This window comes from Salvelinus alpinus, chromosome 20 (genome assembly GCF_045679555.1).
Source record: "Salvelinus alpinus chromosome 20, SLU_Salpinus.1, whole genome shotgun sequence".
Classification (NCBI taxonomy): domain Eukaryota; kingdom Metazoa; phylum Chordata; class Actinopteri; order Salmoniformes; family Salmonidae; genus Salvelinus; species Salvelinus alpinus.
Genome location: NC_092105.1, coordinates 9,944,951 through 9,966,765, shown reverse-complemented (window position 1 = coordinate 9,966,765; position 21,815 = coordinate 9,944,951). Strand labels below are relative to the sequence as shown.

The 21,815-nt window shown below is 43.6% G+C and overlaps 1 protein-coding gene across 1 annotated transcript in view; it reads right to left on the bottom strand.

Annotated features, from left to right (window-relative positions):
- The window catches only part of LOC139546274 (glucose-6-phosphate exchanger SLC37A1-like), a 30,801-nt gene extending 9,898 nt beyond the window's left edge, over positions 1-20,903 (bottom strand). Inside the window, exons 1-14 of the mRNA XM_071354441.1 lie at positions 20,766-20,903; positions 18,788-19,006; positions 12,007-12,088; positions 10,154-10,259; positions 9,815-9,893; positions 9,401-9,536; positions 9,177-9,253; positions 7,201-7,367; positions 6,997-7,052; positions 6,327-6,401; positions 6,133-6,234; positions 5,048-5,138; positions 1,360-1,422; positions 999-1,084 (exon numbers count right to left, since the gene is read on the bottom strand). Of these exons, the coding sequence (XP_071210542.1) occupies positions 999-1,084; positions 1,360-1,422; positions 5,048-5,138; positions 6,133-6,234; positions 6,327-6,401; positions 6,997-7,052; positions 7,201-7,367; positions 9,177-9,253; positions 9,401-9,536; positions 9,815-9,893; positions 10,154-10,259; positions 12,007-12,088; positions 18,788-18,843 (1,176 nt within the window). The 5' untranslated portion in view covers positions 18,844-19,006; positions 20,766-20,903. The remainder of the gene's footprint in view (positions 1-998; positions 1,085-1,359; positions 1,423-5,047; positions 5,139-6,132; positions 6,235-6,326; positions 6,402-6,996; positions 7,053-7,200; positions 7,368-9,176; positions 9,254-9,400; positions 9,537-9,814; positions 9,894-10,153; positions 10,260-12,006; positions 12,089-18,787; positions 19,007-20,765) is intronic.
- Positions 20,904-21,815: the final 912 nt, after the last annotated feature.

Below are 21,815 nucleotides of genomic sequence, written 5' to 3'. Positions count from 1 at the left end.
GTCTGCTGTTGTGAGGCCGGTTGGACGTACTGCCAAATTCTCTAAAACAAATTTGGAGGTGGCTTATGGTAGAGAAATTAACATTAAATTATCTGGCAACAGCTCTGGTGGACATTCCTGCAGTCAGCGTGCCAATTGCACAATGTGTTGTGTGACAAAACTACACATTTTAGAGGGGCCCTTTGTCCCCAGCACAAGGTGCACCTGTGTAATGATCATGGTGTTTGATCAGCTTCTTGATATGCCACACCTGTCAGGTGGATGGATTATCTTGGCAAAGGAGAAAATGCTCACAAACAGGGATGTAAACAAATTCGTGCACAAAATTTGAGAGAAATAAGGTTTCTGTGAGTATGGAACATTTCTGTTATATTTTATTTCAGCTCATGAAACATGGGACCAACACTTTACTTTTATATTTTTGTTCAGTAGATAGATTTTGTAGGTGTGCCATTCAGAGGGTGAACGGGAAAGAAAATATTTAAGTGCCTTTGAACGGGGTATGGTAGTAGGTGCCAGGCGCACCGGTTTGTGTCAAGAACTGCAACGCTGCTGGGTTTTTCACGCTCAACAGCTTCCTGTGTGTATCAAGAATAGTCCACCACCCAAAGGACATCCAGCCAACTTGACACAACTGTGGGAAACATTGGAGTCAACATGTGCCAGCATCGCTGTGGAACACTTTCGACACCTGGCAGAGTCCATGCCCCGACCAATCAAATCACATTTTATTTGTCACATACACATGTTTAGCAGCCAACTTGATTAGCAGCCAATTGAAGCTGTTCCGAGGGCAAAACTGGAGGGTGCAAATTAATATTAGGAAGGTGTTCTTAATGTTTTGTACACTCAGTGTACATGTCCTGTAAGGTTCATGATGCATGCTCATATTTGTATTCATTGAGATGATCAACTGTGATTCCTGTCCTGTACAACAGGGGGAGGCAGAGAGAGAGGCAGAGACAGACCGAGAGCAAGACCGAGAGAGACTGACTCACAGTAGGAGCAGCCAGCAGCAGCATCACTGCACAGGTAGTGGCCCTCTTTCCCAGCTTATCAGATATGACCCCAGCCAGGATTCCCCCTATACAGACCGACAGAGACTATGTGATGAGCACAACAATCAAGAAAATAGGAGTGGTTTGAGGGTAGTTCTATTCCAATGATGCAGGAATGATGTCTATTAGTTTCCAACGATAATCTCGACAAATAAAAAAAATCTCTGACACAAAACACACACAAAGGTGCAGAAACATCCAGATCATAAGAAAGTTATATGGTTCGTTTAGACATCATGAAGCTACATGAAAAGAACAGATACAAAAACAACCACTGAAAAAACAAAAAAAGGGAACATACCCACAATTCCTCCCACGTCAAACAGAGTGGAGAGCTCTCCGGCCGTCTTGGCATCTAGGTGAGCTGAGACAGACAGACAGACAGACAGAAAGCACATTATCTCAACACACCCTCTGGCAAACAAAACAAGTGACATACTAATAACACTACCTGGCAGAGCATAGAATACTACCTGGCAGAGCATAGGGATACTACCTGGCAGAGCATAGGAATACTACCTGGCAGAGCATAGGAATACTACCTGGCAGAGCATAGGAATACTACCTGGCAGAGCATAGGAATACTACCTGGCAGAGCATAGGAATACTACCTGGCAGAGCATAGGAATACTACCTGGCAGAGCATAGGAATACTACCTGGCAGAGCATAGAATACTACCTGGCAGAGCATAGGAATACTACCTGGCAGAGCATAGAATACTACCTGGCAGAGCATATAATACTACCTGGCAGAGCATAGAATACTACCTGGCAGAGCATAGAATACTACCTGGCAGAGCATAGGAATACTACCTGGCAGAGCATAGGAATACTACCTGGCAGAGCATAGAATACTACCTGGCAGAGCATAGAATACTACCTGGCAGAGCATAGGAATACTACCTGTCAGAGCATAGAATACTACCTGTCAGAGCATAGAATACTACCTGTCAGAGCATAGGAACACTACCTGGCAGAGCATAGAATACTACCTGGCAGAGCATAGGAATACTACCTGGCAGAGCATAGGAATACTACCTGGCAGAGCATAGAATACTACCTGGCAGAGCATAGGAATACTACCTGGCAGAGCATAGAATACTACCTGGCAGAGCATAGAATACTACCTGGCAGAGCATAGAATACTACCTGTCAGAGCATAGAATACTACCTGGCAGAGCATAGGAATACTACCTGGCAGAGCATAGGAATACTACCTGTCAGAGCATAGAATACTACCTGGCAGAGCATAGGAACACTACCTGTCAGAGCATAGGAACACTACCTGTCAGAGCATAGGAACACTACCTGGCAGAGCATAGGAACACTACCTGGCAGAGCATAGGAACACTACCTGTCAGAGCATAGGAACACTACCTGGCAGAGCATAGAACACTACCTGGCAGAGCATAGGAACACTACCTGTCAGAGCATAGGAACACTACCTGGCAGAGCATAGAATACTACCTGGCAGAGCATAGGAACACTACCTGGCAGAGCATAGGAACACTACCTGGCAGAGCATAGGAACACTACCTGTCAGAGCATAGGAACACTACCTGGCAGAGCATAGGAACACTACCTGTCAGAGCATAGGAATACTACCTGGCAGAGCATAGGAACACTACCTGTCAGAGCATAGGAATACTACCTGGCAGAGCATAGGAACACTACCTGGCAGAGCATAGGAATACTACCTGTCAGAGCATAGGAACACTACCTGGCAGAGCATAGGAATACTACCTGGCAGAGCATAGGAATACTACCTGGCAGAGCATAGGAATACTACCTGGCAGAGCATAGGAATACTACCTGGCAGAGCATAGGAATACTACCTGGCAGAGCATAGAATACTACCTGGCAGAGCATAGGAATACTACCTGGCAGAGCATAGAATACTACCTGGCAGAGCATAGGAATACTACCTGGCAGAGCATAGAATACTACCTGGCAGAGCATATAATACTACCTGGCAGAGCATAGAATACTACCTGGCAGAGCATAGAATACTACCTGGCAGAGCATAGGAATACTACCTGGCAGAGCATAGGAATACTACCTGGCAGAGCATAGAATACTACCTGGCAGAGCATAGAATACTACCTGGCAGAGCATAGGAATACTACCTGTCAGAGCATAGAATACTACCTGTCAGAGCATAGAATACTACCTGTCAGAGCATAGGAACACTACCTGGCAGAGCATAGAATACTACCTGGCAGAGCATAGGAATACTACCTGGCAGAGCATAGGAATACTACCTGGCAGAGCATAGAATACTACCTGGCAGAGCATAGGAATACTACCTGGCAGAGCATAGAATACTACCTGGCAGAGCATAGAATACTACCTGGCAGAGCATAGAATACTACCTGTCAGAGCATAGAATACTACCTGGCAGAGCATAGGAATACTACCTGGCAGAGCATAGGAATACTACCTGTCAGAGCATAGAATACTACCTGGCAGAGCATAGGAACACTACCTGTCAGAGCATAGGAACACTACCTGTCAGAGCATAGGAACACTACCTGGCAGAGCATAGGAACACTACCTGGCAGAGCATAGGAACACTACCTGTCAGAGCATAGGAACACTACCTGGCAGAGCATAGAACACTACCTGGCAGAGCATAGGAACACTACCTGTCAGAGCATAGGAACACTACCTGGCAGAGCATAGAATACTACCTGGCAGAGCATAGGAACACTACCTGGCAGAGCATAGGAACACTACCTGGCAGAGCATAGGAACACTACCTGGCAGAGCATAGGAACACTACCTGTCAGAGCATAGGAACACTACCTGGCAGAGCATAGGAACACTACCTGTCAGAGCATAGGAATACTACCTGGCAGAGCATAGGAACACTACCTGTCAGAGCATAGGAATACTACCTGGCAGAGCATAGGAACACTACCTGGCAGAGCATAGGAATACTACCTGTCAGAGCATAGGAACACTACCTGGCAGAGCATAGAATACTACCTGGCAGAGCATAGGAACACTACCTGTCAGAGCATAGGAATACTACCTGTCAGAGCATAGGAACACTACCTGGCAGAGCATAGGAATACTACCTGTCAGAGCATAGGAACACTACCTGTCAGAGCATAGGAATACTACCTGTCAGAGCATAGGAATACTACCTGTCAGAGCATAGGAATACTACCTGGCAGAGCATAGGAACACTACCTGGCAGAGCATAGGAATACTACCTGTCAGAGCTGACCACAGAACATCAAGATCTAATGTCAAATAGTCTTCAGACAAAGATTGAATGCCCTGACACATCTAGTATATCTTGCATCTCTTACCACAATGCCAAAACAGAGTTTCTATAAAGATGTATAGAGTGTAGTGTAATGTACATACCAGTGATGTGAAGTACTTAAGTAGTACTTTTAAAGTATTTTTACTTAAGTCGTTTTTTGGGGTATCTGTACTTTACTATTTATATATTTTTGACAACTTTTACTTTTACTCCACTACATTCCTAAAGACAGTAATGTACTTTTTACTCCATACATTTTCCCTGATACACCTAAAAGTACTCCACATTTAGAATGCTCAACCAGGACAGAATTATGGCACCGATCAATATAACACTTTGTCATCCCTACTGCCTCTGATCTGGCGGACTCACGAAACACAAATAGTGTGTTTGTAAATGACGTCTGACTGTTGGAGTGTAGCCCCTGGCTGTCCGTAATTAAAAATAATAAGAAAACCGTGCCGTCTGGTTTCCTTAATATCAGGAATTTGATGTATAGCATTTACTTTTACTTTGTACTTTTACTCAAGTATGACAATTGAGTAATTTTTCTACCACTGACCTTAAGTACATTTGAAACCAGATAGCTTTAGAGACTTTTACTCAAATAGTATTTTACTGGGTAACTTTCACTTTTACTTGAGTCATTTTTTTGTTAAGGTAGCTTTACTTTTACTCAAGTATGACAATTGATTTTTCCATCACTGGCACATACCTGCTTTGGTGATGTAGAGCGGCAACCAGAAGAGGAAGGTGTAGCTGACCAGCTTGGCAAACAGCAAACACAGAGAGAACTCGATCACTCCCTGGATGGCGAAAGAAAGAGAAGCATACTGTCAACAAATAAAAGCTATATAGTTGTCTAGAATAGAAAGGAACTTGGTTTATGTTTAAGCCAGCGTTTTCCCCGGTTGCTTATACAGTACCTATGCAATTATTTTTGATCAAAATCCAGTTCTGTAGGGAAGAGTGTCGGCAGGGTTCCGCTGCCCATTGTACTCGATTTGATCAATTAAGGTCATTGATTAGTTAGGAACTCCCCTCACCTGGTTGTGTAGGTCTTAAATTGGACTTGAATTGAAAGAAAATAACAAAAACCAGCCGATACAAGCCCTCCAGGAAATTAGTTTGACACCCTGGCTTTGGGGAACAGTGGCCTGGGCGTTGGTGTGTGTGTGTGTCACAGGAGGTTGGTGGCACCTTAAATGGGGAGGGCTCGTGGTAATGGCTGGAGTGGAATCAGTGGAATGGTATCAAATACATCAAACACATGGTTTGATGCCACTCCATTGGCTCCGTTCCAGACATTATTATGAGCCGTCCTCCCCTCAGCAGCCTTTTTGTTTAACTATCCTTGTGGGTACCAGAAGTCTTCATAAGGATAGTAAAACAAGGACAATTCTGACATGTTGGGACATTTTGCCGGTCCCTACAAGTAAAAATACTATTTTAGGCTTTAATGTTACAGTTAGGCTTAGGTTTAGTGTAGGGGTTAGGAGTGAGGTGTTAGGGGTAGGTTAGTGTAGGGGTTAGGAGTGAGGGGTTAGGAGTAAGGAGTGAGGGGTAGGTTTAGTGTTAGGAGTTAGGGTTAGTGCTAGGGTTAGGTGTAGTTTTAGGGTTAGGGGTTTAGGGTTAAGGTTAGGTTTAGGATTAGGTGTAGTTTTAGGGTTAGGGGTTTAGGGTTAAGTTTAGGGTGAAGGAAAATAGGATTTTGGATGGGAATCAATTATTTGGTCCCCACAAGGATATCAATACATAACTGTGTGTGATATGGGTGGTGTGAGGGCTCAGGTGACTGACCGGTATGCGTAGCGCTCCCATGAAGCTGATGGCCGAGGGCTCCGATTCGCTCTTCACCACCACCACCTGCTGTACAGGGAGCAGCAGCTCTGTGTCCCAGTTCTGAGAGGGAGACCAAGGGTTAATAACACAGATCTAAGATACAGACACTAACATAAAACACGGACAAACTCAGATAAAAAACAGACACACACCTGAGATTTTCCTCCTTGTTTGTACGAATGATAGAGCTGGTTATGTCCATTCACCCCTTTCCAGCTATTGGTCAGCTTTTACATGAGAAAACAAAACCAAGTACAACACCATTCACCATCATGTTACAGAGTCCATAGGAAGCTACATTCAGTTTTTTCACCATCATGTTACAGAGTCCATATGAAGCTACATTCAGTTTTTTCACCATCAAGATATAGTGTTCCAGCAGCCACCAATGTAAACATCTGTAACGCAGTTCAAAGTAGTGTGGGAGAATGAAAACATCACCTGTCAATCAAGAATAACCCTAAATAAAGCTTTTACAATGAATCCACCCACATTGTAAACAATTATTTTTGTTGTGTGACACTCAGGTATTCTACTGCTACCAGTGGGATAAAGTGGGAGACAGTTGTTATGGAAACGATGCTATTCAGGCAAATTCTGAAGACGTGGGCTACGCACAATAAAATCACTCATGGCTCACAAAACAAACAAACAAACATGTCCACAACACATTTCCAAAATGGCACTTACACTCGGCATAGGACAAAAACAAGGGGGCTTTTGTCTGTCTGAGATTCATACCTCTCAAATGTCGTCCCCATATTATGTCTATACTAAGAAGAGATGCTTTGGGAGACCCAGAGAGACATGATAAGTACTCACAGTGTTGCTGGAAGCAGGGTTCTGTACATCATGGACGCTTTTCAAATCATTTGGATCTGCAGACAAAACCAGGTCAGATTGGATGTGAATGTCAGAATGCAAAAGTTTTACCATTACAAAAATCATGCATGGAAACTTCTCTGAGGTCAACGGGAAGAAAGTCCCTTCCAATCTTCCTACAACCAGTCACAGAGCAGTACTCACGTTCGATGAGGAAGAGGAAGCAGACGACGCCCATGGCAGCGATGACGAGGCCGGGGACGATGAAGGACAGGCCCCAGTTGGAGGAGACCCAGTAACCTGCGATCAAAGAGCCCAGGATGTTGCCCACTGAGGTATGGGAGTTCCATATGCCCATGATCAGACCCCTCCTGTAGGGAACACCAGTTAAAACAGGGTTAGGATAGTATTCTGATCAGACCCCTCCTGTAGGGAACACCAGTTAAAACAGGGTTAGGATAGTATTCTGATCAGACCACTCCTGTAGGGAACACCAGTTAAAACAGGGTTAGGATAGTATTCTGATCAGATCCCTCCTGTAGGGAACACCAGTTAAAACAGGGTTAGGATAGTATTCTGATCAGACCCCTCCTGTAGGGAACACCAGTTAAAACAGGGTTAGGATAGTGTTCTGATCAGATCCCTCCTGTAGGGAACACCAGTTAAAACAGGGTTAGGATAGTGTTCTGATCAGATCCCTCCTATAGGGAACACCAGTTAAAACAGGGTTAGGATAGTATTCTGATCAGATCCCTCCTGTAGGGAACACCAGTTAAAACAGGGTTAGGATAGTATTCTGATCAGATCCCTCCTGTAGGGAACACCAGTTAAAACAGGGTTAGGATAGTATTCTGATCAGACCCCTCCTGTAGGGAACACCAGTTAAAACAGGGTTAGGATAGTGTTCTGATCAGAACCCTCCTGTAGGGAACACCAGTTAAAACAGGGTTAGGATAGTGTTCTGATCAGATCCCTCCTATAGGGAACACCAGTTAAAACAGGGTTAGGATAGTATTCTGATCAGATCCCTCCTGTAGGGAACACCAGTTAAAACAGGGTTAGGATAGTATTCTGATCAGATCCCTCCTGTAGGGAACACCAGTTAAAACAGGGTTAGGATAGTATTCTGATCAGATCCCTCCTGTAGGGAACACCAGTTAAAACAGGGTTAAGATAGTGTTCTGATCAGATCCCTCCTGTAGGGAACACCAGTTAAAACAGGGTTAGGATAGTGTTCTGATCAGACCCCTCCTGTAGGGAACACCAGTTAAAACAGGGTTAGGATAGTATTCTGATCAGATCCCTCCTGTAGGGAACACCAGTTAAAACAGGGTTAGGATAGTATTCTGATCAGATCCCTCCTGTAGGGAACACCAGTTAAAACAGGGTTAGGATAGTATTCTGATCAGATCCCTCCTGTAGGGAACACCAGTTAAAACAGGGTTAGGATAGTGTTCTGATCAGACCCCTCCTGTAGGGAACACCAGTTAAAACAGGGTTAGGATAGTGTTCTGATCAGACCCCTCCTGTAGGGAACACCAGTTAAAACAGGGTTAGGATAGTATTCTGATCAGATCCCTCCTGTAGGGAACACCAGTTAAAACAGGGTTAGGATAGTATTCTGATCAGATCCCTCCTGTAGGGAACACCAGTTAAAACAGGGTTAGGATAGTATTCTGATCAGATCCCTCCTGTAGGGAACACCAGTTAAAACAGGGTTAGGATAGTATTCTGATCAGATCCCTCCTGTAGGGAACACCAGTTAAAACAGGGTTAGGATAGTGTTCTGATCAGATCCCTCCTGTAGGGAACACCAGTTAAAACAGGGTTAGGATAGTGTTCTGATCAGACCCCTCCTGTAGGGAACACCAGTTAAAACAGGGTTAGGATAGTATTCTGATCAGATCCCTCCTGTAGGGAACACCAGTTAAAACAGGGTTAGGATAGTATTCTGATCAGATCCCTCCAGTAGGGAACACCAGTTAAAACAGGGTTAGGATAGTATTCTGATCAGATCCCTCCTGTAGGGAACACCAGTTAAAACAGGGTTAGGATAGTATTCTGATCAGAACCCTCCTGTAGGGAACACCAGTTAACATAGTTAAAATCCTATTGCAACTTCAATGTATCTGAATTATAGAGGAATCATCAGAATAACAACAACACATCTTGTGGCTTACCTTCCCTTCCCAAACCAGTTCCCGATGCACGCGACCACACTGGGCCAGCCAGTAGTCTGAACCAAGCCATTGGCCACCTGAGGATGCGGAGAAACACACAGAGGAGTATGTTATGTTAGACTTGGGAGCAACGAGAGCAGCTAGAAAAACATACAGAACAGTTGTCCTCTGATCTCTCCAACTTTTTGTGTGTGTGTGGCATTCTATATATGCGTTTGATTCACCTGGACAAATATATAGAAGCTGAGGTTGTGGATGTTGTAGATGCGGCCCAGACCAAACAGACAGGTGAAGAGGCCACTCATCAGCATGCCGAACGTCAGGTACAGACGAATAGGCAGGCGCTCGCCGATGATGCCACTGCAGGACGCACAATGATGACACAATCATAAGAATAGACACAATCTCCTCTCAGGTTCATGACTTAACATCACTAGGCCTCTTATAGAATACAAACGGTCACCAACTCAGATCTTCAGCGTTGACACTCTTGCTCAAGTTAAAATAGCAGCAAGATATTGGTGGGTTTTCCTAATCACCCGACCTGTCCAGGATCAACTCCAAGACCATTCTAGCTAATAACACAGCCAGAGATTTTCCCTGGTCAGGTTAAATGGACAGCCTAGTTGAAGCCTTACCTGAGGTACATTCCCACAGCGTAGGCACAGAGGAAGGAGTAGTCCATGGCTCCCAGAAGCTGCTTATAGTTGCTTTTATCTACAAATGGTGAAAAGTTTTTGCATAAGAATAACATCAATTCAACCAAGGGCCACTTATCTGAATACAGACCCCTTGGATTTGGCTATGGGGGATCAACAAAAATGTGTGAATAGTAACAAGTGTAGGGAAGGTAGGTAGGTGGAATAGGTGGGAGGGAATGAGAATTGGTGTTAAAGGGATTGAGAAGAAGAGGGTCGTCAGAGAAAGTGTGTCAGGCAGAGAAAGAGGGGGAGAACAAGGGTTGAGTGGGTTCTCACCAAAGGGTTTCCAGCTGCAGTCGGTCTCTGTGTGGAGGCTCGGCAGCTGCCTACTACCTGCCGTGGAGAGTTCATGGAGCGCTGAGCAGTTCTTATGCAGCTCACTCTGTGGAGCAAGTATGATCTCCATGAGAAAACATATTCATTACTCTCATAATGAAAAACAAACCCCCACCTGCTACAGCATACATGTAGCTTGTCATACATTCATCCCAATGTCAAGCAGCTTGCAGCCATGCTATGGTTCCAAAGTAAACACCGGTAGATGCGTTCTCTGGAAAATAATGAACGATGTGGAAGGTGTGGTTCACAACGCGCTAGCAGAGATGCATTATTTTCCAGAGAACGCATAGAGCCCCGAGTTGATTATCCCTTTTTATACCAAGGCTATAATTTAACACATTTACCACTAGAACTGTGTTCCTTTGCTGGTAGACGAAGTGTGTTCAACATCCACTGAGGTAGCTAGCAAGTTTACTTGATAGTGACAGTAGTTGCCTTGGTAACCTAACAAACTTGCTAGTTTAGCGAACCAAACATCAGTGCTAGCTTGCTATTATGAAAATTGAATTCAACAATGCCAATCATGTTTCACTAAAGCAGCTCAAACAGAACAGCTAAGAATGAACTATAGCTATTGAATTCTACCATGTAAATATACCGTGCCTTATTAGGGAAAGAATGCACACTCTCGAATGCCCTTCAAGTCAATCAGAAAGGAGTATTCAACAATGCCATGGTATAATTAAGCAATACAGCACCTCAGGGGTTTGTGGTATATGGCTAACATACCACGGCTACGGGCTGCTGTAACGCACAATGCATCGCGGAGTGCCTGAAAACAGCCGTGATAAATTTGCCATTTACCACAAAGCCCTGCGGTGCCTTATTACTAGTATAACCTGGTTACTAGCGTATTTTTTCCTATTCATACCAGGTGGTATACGGTCTGATATACCACAGCTTTCATCCAATTAGCATTCAAATCAAATTGTATTTGTCATATGCGCCAAATACAACAGGTGTAGGTAGACCTTAACCTTAAATGCTTACTTACAAGCCCTTAACCAACAATGTAGTTAAGAAAAAGAGTTAAGAAAATATTTACTAAAGAAATGAAGTAATAAATCAAATAAAAAGTAACGCAAGAATAAAATAACGATATAGGGGGTACCTGTACCGAGTCAATGTGCGGGGCTACAGGTTAGTCGAGGTCATTTGTACAGGCTCAAACCACCCAAAAAGGGTTAATGCCCTGCCTCTGCATTGCTTGTCATTCTGGAGCAGCTATAGTAGCAGGCTGAACCACATAGAGGTCATACTGACCAGGTTATAGTAGCAGGCTGAACCACATAGAGGTCATACTGACCAGGTTATAGTAGCAGGCTGACCAGGTTATAGTAGCAGGCTGAACCACAGAGGTCATTCTGACCAGGTTATAGTAGCAGGCTGAACCACAGAGGTCATTCTGACCAGGTTATAGTAGCAGGCTGACCAGGTTATAGTAGCAGGCTGAACCACATAGAGGTCATACTGACCAGGTTATAGTAGCAGGCTGAACCACATAGAGGTCATACTGACCAGGTTATAGTAGCAGGCTGAACCACATAGAGGTCATACTGACCAGGTTATAGTAGCAGGCTGAACCACATAGAGGTCATACTGACCAGGTTATAGTAGCAGGCTGAACCACATAGAGGTCATGCTGACCAGGTTACAATACCACCTGTGCTGATAACATGTATATATAGTGTGTGGAGACGAGTGTATAGTGAGTAAGTCTCTGTTTATGCAACATGCCAGTGCAGTACAGTGAATTCCCTATAGGATACATCAGTGTCTGTGTGTGTTACCTTGACAATGCTGATGGGTTTTCTGGACAGGTGGAAACTGGTGTACAGCAGGAAGGTGAGGCCAAAGGTGAAGGCTCTGTACCTACAGGGAGACAACACAACACAGGGGGCATCAGTAAGGGACTGGAGGCTCTGTACCTACAGGGAGACAACACAACACAGGGGGCATCAGTAAGGGACTGGAGGCTCTGTACCTACAGGGAGACAACACAACACAGGGGGCAACAGTAAGGGACTGGAGGCTCTGTACCTACAGGGGGACAACACAACACAGGGGGCAACAGTAAGGGACTGGAGGCTCTGTACCTACAGGGGGACAACACAACACAGGGGGCATCAGTAAGGGACTGGAGGCTCTGTACCTACAGGGAGACAACACAACACAGGGGGCAACAGTAAGGGACTGGAGGCTCTGTACCTACAGGGAGACAACACAACACAGGGGGCAACAGTAAGGGACTGGAGGCTCTGTACCTACAGGGAGACAACACAACACAGGGGGCATCAGTAAGGGACTGGAGGGGAGGAGGAGGAGGTAGTCAGTGGGTGGTATTCATCCACTGGTACAGGGTCAGATATACAGTGCATTTGGAAAGTATTCAGACCCCTTCCCTTTTTCAACATTTTGTTACGTTAGCCTTTTTATAAAATTCGATCAAACATCTCTGGAGAGACCTGAAAATATATGTGCAGCAACACTCCCAATCCAACCTGACAGAGCTTGAGAGGATCAGAGAAGGATGGGAGAAACTCCCCAAATACAGGTTTGCCAAGGTTGTAGCGTCATACCCAAGAAGACTCAAGGCTGCATTAGCTGCCAAAGGTGTTTCAACAAGTACAGAGTAAAGGGTCTGAATACTTAAGCAAATGTGATATTTAAGTTTATTTTTATTTATTTGCAAAAAAATATTTAAAAAAGTTATTGCTTTGTCATTATGGGGTAATGTGTGTAGGTTGATGAGGGGAAAAAAACGATTGAAATAATTTTTGAATAAGGCTGTAACGTAACAAAATGTGGAAAAAGTCAAGGGGTCTAAATACTTTCCGAATGCACTGTATACCCATTGCCCGTCAGCGTCATGAAAAGTTGTGCACGCAGGTCTTCATCAGAAAGCTCTTTGTTGACCCATCAGTGAATCGCATGCAACTTCAAATGCAGCTCATGCAGGTTAACAAACACAAAGTCAGAGGGTTATCGTCTACAACATCGCAGATGTCATCAGAGGATTGATTACCTAGATGCTAGCAAGCCAGCGAGGTAAGGTCAAATATCTCAAATAGAGCTAGATAAAACCAGAAGAATAATATACATGTTGAACACACAGTAGCTACAGTTGAAGTCAGATGTTTACATACACCTTAGCCAAATACATTTAAACTCAGTTTTTCACAATTCCTGACATTTAATCCTAGTAAAAATTCCCTGTCTTAGGATCACTTTATTTTAAGAATGTGAAATGTCAATAACAGTAGAGAGAATGATTTATTTCAGCTTTTCTTTCATCACATTCCCAGTGGGTGAGAAGTTTACATACTGTACACTCAATTAGTATTTGGTAGCATTACCTTTAAATTGTTTAACTTGGGTCAAACGTTTCGGGTAGCCTTCCACAAGCTTCCGACAATAAGTTGGGCGAATTTTGGCCCATTCCTCCTGACAAAGCTGGTGTATCGGAGTCAGGTTTGTAGGCCTCCTTCCTTTCACACGCTTTTTCAGTTCTGCCAACAAACTTTCTATAGGATTGAGGTCAGGGCTTTGTGATGGCCACTCCAATACCTTGACTTTGCTGTCCTTAAGCCATTTTGGCACAACTTTGGAAGTATGCTTGGGGTCATTGTCCATTTGGAAGACCCCCCAAGCTTTAACTTCCTGACTGATGTCTTGAAATGTTGCTGAAATATATCCACATAATTTTCTTACCTCATGATGCCATCTATTTTGTGAGGTGCACCAGTCCCTCCTGCAGCAAAGCACCCCCACAACATGATGCTGCCACCTCTGTGCTTGATGGTTGGGATGGTGTTCTTCAGCTTGCAAGCCTCCCCCTTTCCCTCCAAACACGATGATGGTCATTATGGCCAAACAGTTCTATTTTTGTTTCATCAGACCAGAGGACATTTATCCAAAAAGTACGATCTTTGTCCCCATGTGCAGTTGCAAACTGTAGTCTGGCTTTTTTATGGCGGTTTTGGAGCAGTGGCTTCTTCCTTGCTGAGTGGCCTTTCAGGTTATGTCGATATAGGACTCGTTTTACTGTGGATATAGATACTTTTGTACCCGTTTCCTCCAGCATCTTCACAAGGTCCTTTGCTGTTGTTCTGGGATTGATTTGCACTTTTCGCACCAAAGTACGTTAATCTCTAGGAGACAGAACGCGTCTCCTTACTGAGCGGTATGATGGCTGCGTGGTCCCATGGTGTTTGTACTTGCGTACTATTGTTTGTACAGATGAACGTGGTACCTTCAGGCGTTGAACCAGACTTATGGAGGTCTACAAAAAAAAATCTGATGTCTTTGCTGATTTCTTCTTTTGATTTTCCCATGATGTCAAGCAAAGAGGCACTGAGTTTGAAGGTAGGCCTTGAAATACATCCACAGGTACACCTCCAATTGACTCAAATTATGTCAATTAGATAATCAGAAGCTTCTAAAGCCATGACATCATTTTCTGGAATTTTCCAAGCTGTTTAAATGCACAGTCAACTTAGTGTATGTAAACTTCTGACCCACTGGAATTGTGATACATTGAATTATAAGTGAAATAATCTGTCTGTAAACAATTGTTGGAAAAAATACTTATGTCATGCACAAAGAAGATGTCCTAACCGACTTGCCAAAACTATAGTTGTTAACAAGAAATTTCTGGAGTGGTTGAAAAACAAGTTTTAATGACTCCAACCTAAGTGTATGTAAACGTCCGACTTCAACTGTATAACCAGTCTGGAATGCTTTCATGGTCATCACTCACTCACTGCTAAGTTTGTCAAGATCCCGACATCAACACGCATCACTGGTGAGTATAATAAACTCAGCGAGAGCCGGTGAGTATGATAAACCCAGTGAGAGCCATTGAGTATAATAAACCCAGTTAGAGCCAGTGAGCATAATTAACCCAGCGAGAGCCGGTGAGTATAATAAAAACCATGAAGTCCTGTTCTTGTACATGTCCCACTCATCATCAGTTATTTCCTGGTGGACTTGTGCAAAGGGCAAACAAGTAGAGTTCGACAGACCCTGACGTGGGTTCACCCCTGACCTAGCCAAACACAGCCACCCCGACGTGGGTCTTCCCCTGACCTAGCCAAACACAGCCACCCCGACGTGGGTCTTTCCCTGACCTAGCCAAACACAGCCACCCCGGCGTGGGTCTTCCCCTGTCCTAGCCAAACACAGCCACCCCGACGTGGGCCTTCCCCTGACCTAGCCAAACACAGCCACCCCGGCGTGGGTCTTCCCCTGTCCTAGCCAAACACAGCCACCCCGGCGTGGGTCTTCCCCTGACCTAGCCAAACACAGCCACCCAGACGTGGGTCTACCCCTGATCAAGCTAAACACAGCCACCCAGACGTGGGTCTCCCCCTGACCTAGCCAAACACAGTCACCCCGACGTGGGTCTTCCCCTGACCTAGCCAAACACAGCCACCCGACGTGGGTCTCCCCCTGACCTAGCCAAACACAGACACTTATGGAAATCTGGACTAGAGGTCGACCGATTATGATTTTTCAACGCCGATACCAATATTGGATGACAAAAAAAGAAGCATTTCAATGTCCTGGAGTGGCCTAGCCAGTCTCCAGATCTCAACCCCATAGAAAATCTTTGCAGTTGAAAGTCTGTGTTGCCCAGCAACAGCCCCAAAACATCACTGCTCTAGAGGAGATCTGCATGGAGGAATGGGCCAAAATACCAGCAACAGTGTGTGAAAACCTTGTGAAGACTTACAGAAAACGTTTGACCTCTGTCATTGCCAACAAAGGGTATATAACAAAGTATTGAGATAAACTTTTGTTATTGACCAAATACTTATTTTCCACCATAATTTGCAAATAAATTCATAAAAAATCCTACAATGTGATTTTCTGGATTTTTTTTTCTCATTTTGTCTGTCATAGTTGAAGTGTACCTATGATGAAAATTACAGGCCTCTCTCATCTTTTTAAGTGGGAGAACTTGCACAATTGGTGGCTGACTAAATACTTTTTTGCCCCACTGTACCCTGACTCTGCGTGCAATGAACGCAAGAGAAATGACACAATTTCACCTGGTTAATATTGCCTGCTAACCTGGATTTTTTTTAGCTAAATATGCAGGTTTAAAAATATATACTTGTGTATTGATTTTAAGAAAGGCATTGATGTTTATGGTTAAGTACACATTGGAGCAATGACAGTCATTGATTGATTGTTTTTTATAAGATAAGTTTAATGCTAGCTAGCAACTTACCTTAGCTCACTGCATTCGCGTAACAGGCAGGCTCCTCGTGGAGTGCAATGTAATCAGGTGTTAGAGCATTGGACTAGTTAACTGTAAGGTTGCAAGATTGGATCCCCCGAGCTGACAAGGTTAAAGATCTAGGCAGAACGTTCCTAGGCCGTCATTGAAAATAAGAATGTGTTCTTAACTGACTTGCCTAGTTAAATAAAGGTGTAAAAAAGAAAATTGTTATGAAAACTTGAAATCGGCCCTAATTAATCGGCCATTCCGATTAATCGGTCGACCTCTAGTCTGGACATCATAAAGTCACACCACCATAAACCAGCCCTAGAGACCAGTTGCTAAGGGGAGGAAAGCAGTCAGAGGGAAGAATCCCTGATTGCCTATGTACACTCACAATAGCTAGGCAGCATGTGTGTGTTTGTATCTCTGTGTGTGTGTGTGTGTGTGTGTGTGTGTGTGTGTGTGTGTGTGTGTGTGTGTGTGTGTGTGTGTGTCTAGTGGAAAGGGGGTTGTGTTCTCTCCCAAGGCAGGACAGAAATTAGACATTTAGGACACTGGCAGAGTCTTCCCTGTCAGCAGTAATTTAGTGTAAAACATGTCAGTGGCTCTGTGACAACACAGAACACCACCACTGTCCCAGCTCCACCGCTCTGAGAACACCACACAGAGACTGGCTACAGCCACACAGACTTCAGCATGCCACTCACACGGAATAACGATCAGTCGGAATGCAACGAAATGTGGTAGAGTTCAAATAAATACTTCAAAGTGTAGTACCCCTATGAAGATTCAGGTTAACAACTTGGTTTTCCACTCTTTTTCAGTTTGACCTTTGACTATAGTTCTACTGATAATAGAAGGCCTGGGGTGGGGGGGGTGTTCCTAACCACGTGACTTGACAAGGAACAATTCCTGGCCCTAATAATGAATGGGATAAGCAAATAAAATCAAATGTTATTTGTGACATGCTTCGTAAACAACAGGTGTAGACTAACAGTGAAATGCTTACTTACAGGTCCTTCCCAACAATGCAGAGAGAAAGAAAATAGAGCAATAATAGAAAAGTAATAAGACGTAATAATAAATACACAATGAGAAACGATATATACACGGGGTACCAGTACTGAGACAATGTGCATATAACTAGGATGAAAGTGACTAGGCAACAGGATAGATAATAAACAGTAGCAGCAGCGTGTGATGAGTCAAGAAAGTTAGTGTAAAAAGGGTCAATACAGATAGTCCGGGTAGCTATTTGGTTAACTATTTAACAGTTTTACGGCTTGGGGGTAGAAGCTGTTCAGTAATCATTAACCTGCCTGCAAGTATCCTGGGCCAATGTCACATAGATGGTGCGTAACTACCATTTACAGCTGTAAGCCCTACACTACATGATCTATGGGACGTCTGTTAGCACAGTGCTCTCTCTCTCTGTGGCACGGCCAATTCCCTGTCTCGCACACATCATTATATTGGACTAAATATAAAATTGATACGGGCAGCACAAACAGGCGCAAGACAAGGCACATACAGTACACCGACACTAGCACAGCCACATGTACACACAGGGTCACACACACACACACACACACACACACAAACAAACACACACACTTGAGCCCTGATATAATAAGTCATCAACCATTTACAACTAAGTCCAAGTGTGAGCAAGATCCCGCAGAGACAAATCCCCATAAACAGAGTAGCACAAACCAATAGAATGATGGGCTAGGTATTCTTCACTCACTTCTCACCCTAAAGAATGTCAAGACAAGCACACAACCCAAGTGGATAGACAGGACTTTGTGGAATTAGAAAACAAACACGCGAAGACAGAAACACGAACATCTGGTTTGATTAGAAGAGTGACATGAATAGTCGGCTTACTTGTCAGAGGAGGACAGCCTGCTTCTTGAACCAAATGCCACCAACCAAAAGCAAGTTGTCAGCCCTGATCCACTCATATTGTTCTGACGACACTGCCATCTATATTAATGAATTAATTAGCTACTTATGACAGAGTGCATTTTGATCTGAAAGACAGAGACAAAAAGACAGACAGGCAGATAGACAAGACAGACACAGGCCGGAAGGTGGACAGACGGGCAGAAGGACAGACACAGGCCAGAAGGTGGACAGACGGGGGCGGGCAGAAGGACAGACACAGGCCGGAAGGTGTACAGACGGGCAGAAGGACAGACACAGGCCAGAAGGTGGACAGACGGGCGGGCAGAAGGACAGACACAGGCCGGAAGGTGTACAGACGGACAGAAGGACAGACACAGGCCAGAAGGTGGACAGACGGGCGGGCAGAAGGACAGACACAGACAAACAAAGCTCACCACTGGTCTCTGTTGAAGGACGCCAGGAAGCGGATGCCAGGTGGCACGGGGGCCATGATTTGGCGATAACAGGCACTGGGCAGTCAACAGACGGGCAGGTCTCACAGCGATGATGATGACCAACATGCAGACCTACAGCTCCATTCTGTGAGCTTAATGCAAGGCCCAGGAGACATGGCCAAGAGGCTGCAGGAATATGCCCTCAGAAGCTGTATTCTCCTTATGGGGCAAAAGAATTAAAGAGATTTAAACACAGCAGGACATCTGAAGATGGCATCTCTCTCCGATCCATTTCTATAGTGTATGTTCTCGAACGTATACTTTGTGCATGTATCTGTCCAGGGTCCTTCCACCTCAAAAATCACAAGAAAGAGGATTGACACCAACCATCTCAGATTGTTTTTGTAGTAAGTAAACAATACAATTATCTTTTGTGAAACATTATTTTGTTGAAATATAATTTGATCTCTGAGAAACAAATTCTGTTTGACAAGTCATATGAACCTGCGGCTTGGAGTATTGCTTCTCCATATTATGTAATCTATTCCCCGTGAATCTGGTGAGGTACATTTTTTCCCTGTTCAGAGAAATTTGTCATTGAAGTCACTTGCATTATTTACCATTAAATAGTGTTAAAGTACCAGGTTTTGACCTGTTGTGTGGTCATCCTCACAATTCAAGCTAGTCCTCTACGAAAGCAATTCAGTTTCTTCTTTATTATTATTTTGTTGAAATTTAAAAAAAAAATTAAATCAGGGAATGTCAATATTACCTGTTTCTAACTACAGAAACAATTTCTGAATGATCTGAGATGGTGGGTGTGATTGGCTTGTTGAAATGACATGGAACAACTCTCCAGAAAGGCATAGTAGAATACAGTAAACTTTCCATAGCCTCTCATCTCATTGGGGTATCAGAGATATTGCTCACATTCATACAACTTCTGCTTAATGCTCTGGGGATCACATGTAGCATGAATACCAGTACCCTTCTATGCCAGAATCTTGGTCTGGGAACATGACGTTGCCAAGCACTGAACCACCAACTGTGTATATCGACAGCTTGGCTTGCTAAACTACGCATACTATTTAACTCTGTCATGAGCCTCTGTCACGACATTAGTCATTTACACTACACATATGGTCACTGTCATCATTTTGTAAGTTGAATTGATTAATTCTACATACTAAAACTTTCAATACTTTCCCATTCCCAAGTAGTAAAATGTATTAACTCACTAAGGTAAGTTGCTCTGTATAAGAGTGTCTGCTAAATGACTAAAATTTAAACATTTCAAAAAAATATTTGGCTTATACAGTACAGCGGCCTAGAGTTGGCTACAGCTGACAGCAAAACCTCATACGTGGAATCTTGGATGGCACATCAACTGGACCAGGTTTTTCATTCAGATTGTGACAGAGCCTCAAACCCAGTTACTGAAGTTGATTACTGAAGTTCATTCGACAATAGGTATCCATCGTTCTTTCTTTCATCTATTTTTCCCCATATTTGAACGTATTACCATCTAACATCCTGTAGATTAAATTGAGATTGTTATACAGAGCCCAATACTGTTATCTTACCATTTTCTTGGCTGTGTGGTAAAAACTATGAAAACACATTTGACTTCCCAGTGTGGCAGACATCAAAGAGAGAGAAAGAAGCGTGCTGTAGGACATTTGCCAGTTTGCTTGAAAGCCACATACATCAATGTTTCCAATCATTATGATCATCAGCAACATTGTAACCAAATCGATACTCCAGTCGAAAGATACAATGTATTTACATGAAGAATCTCCCTTACAATGTATCCGACAGTTCTTTGTTTAAACCATTGTGTTCAAATAACCATGGCTTGCTCGCTTCACTTTCTGCTCATCCTCGTGCCCTCGATGCTAGACAAAAACAGCGGTCTATCAGTGGAAAATCGCCAACCCTATCAATTCACAGACATGGAGGGATAAATTATCAAACTTACAGTGGCTGAAATCGCGGAAAAATTCAAAAGAACCGTCTTGTTTCTCGTCCAACTCGGGCGGTATAGCTATCACTTCCTTGTTCTTTCACCGAGCTTCGTGGAACTGTCATTCACAGTCACACTGGTCGCCCAACCTCCACTTTGGTCTACAAATGACGTCAGAACAGTACATAGAAACTGGGAGCGTTTGATGGCCATACCTAGTTATCAAAAAATGCCTTTGGTGTGGCAACAAAGTAAATCAACAAGGAAATTAAATACAATAGTTATGTGCTACCATCCAACCTTTTTTTATGCGAGTAAAGTACATATCGGATTATAGAAAACATGTAATAACACAAGGAAATCAGATACAATATGTATCTGTTACTAACCAGGTTTCCACCCAACCTTTTTATGCGAGTAAAGTAACGTTACATGTAAATGTAATGACAGGCCTGATGGAAACAGCAACATTTTCCGTAAACTTTCCAAATGTCGACAAAACAAAATATGCTAGACAAGGTGGAATATTTTTGTGTCGGTAAAGGTAATGTCGGTGGAAAGGCTTTTATGCGAAAATATTGATATAATAACCATTATATCGAATAAACTTGGAATCACGCGTTGACATGTTATGTGGTCCTCCAACTAGGACTTGTCGGAAAAGCATGCCGTTTTTAGGCTACAGATGTAAGTTCTGATAGATTTCACAGGGTGGTGAAAATGCACGATGATGAGCTTGATGCTCCTTTCCAATAAATATCGAGGGTTTTATTCTGGTGACATGATAATCGATGCTTGGCTGCCGTTTGACAAATAAAAACAATCTCGCGCTTTTGTCCATAATTTCTTTTTGCTTTCTGTCCATAACAGTTCTGCTTTCAAGACAACTGGGAATTCGGAGAAATACGATGTCAAATCATGACGTCAGTGATCTTCAGGTCGGAAAGTCGGAGCTCTAGAAAATAATCCGAGTTCCCGAGTTGAATTCTGAGTTGGATGACCGTTTAAAACGATATTTCCCAGTCGGGGCTAGTTTTTTAAAAAGAGTTTCCAGTTGTTTTAAAC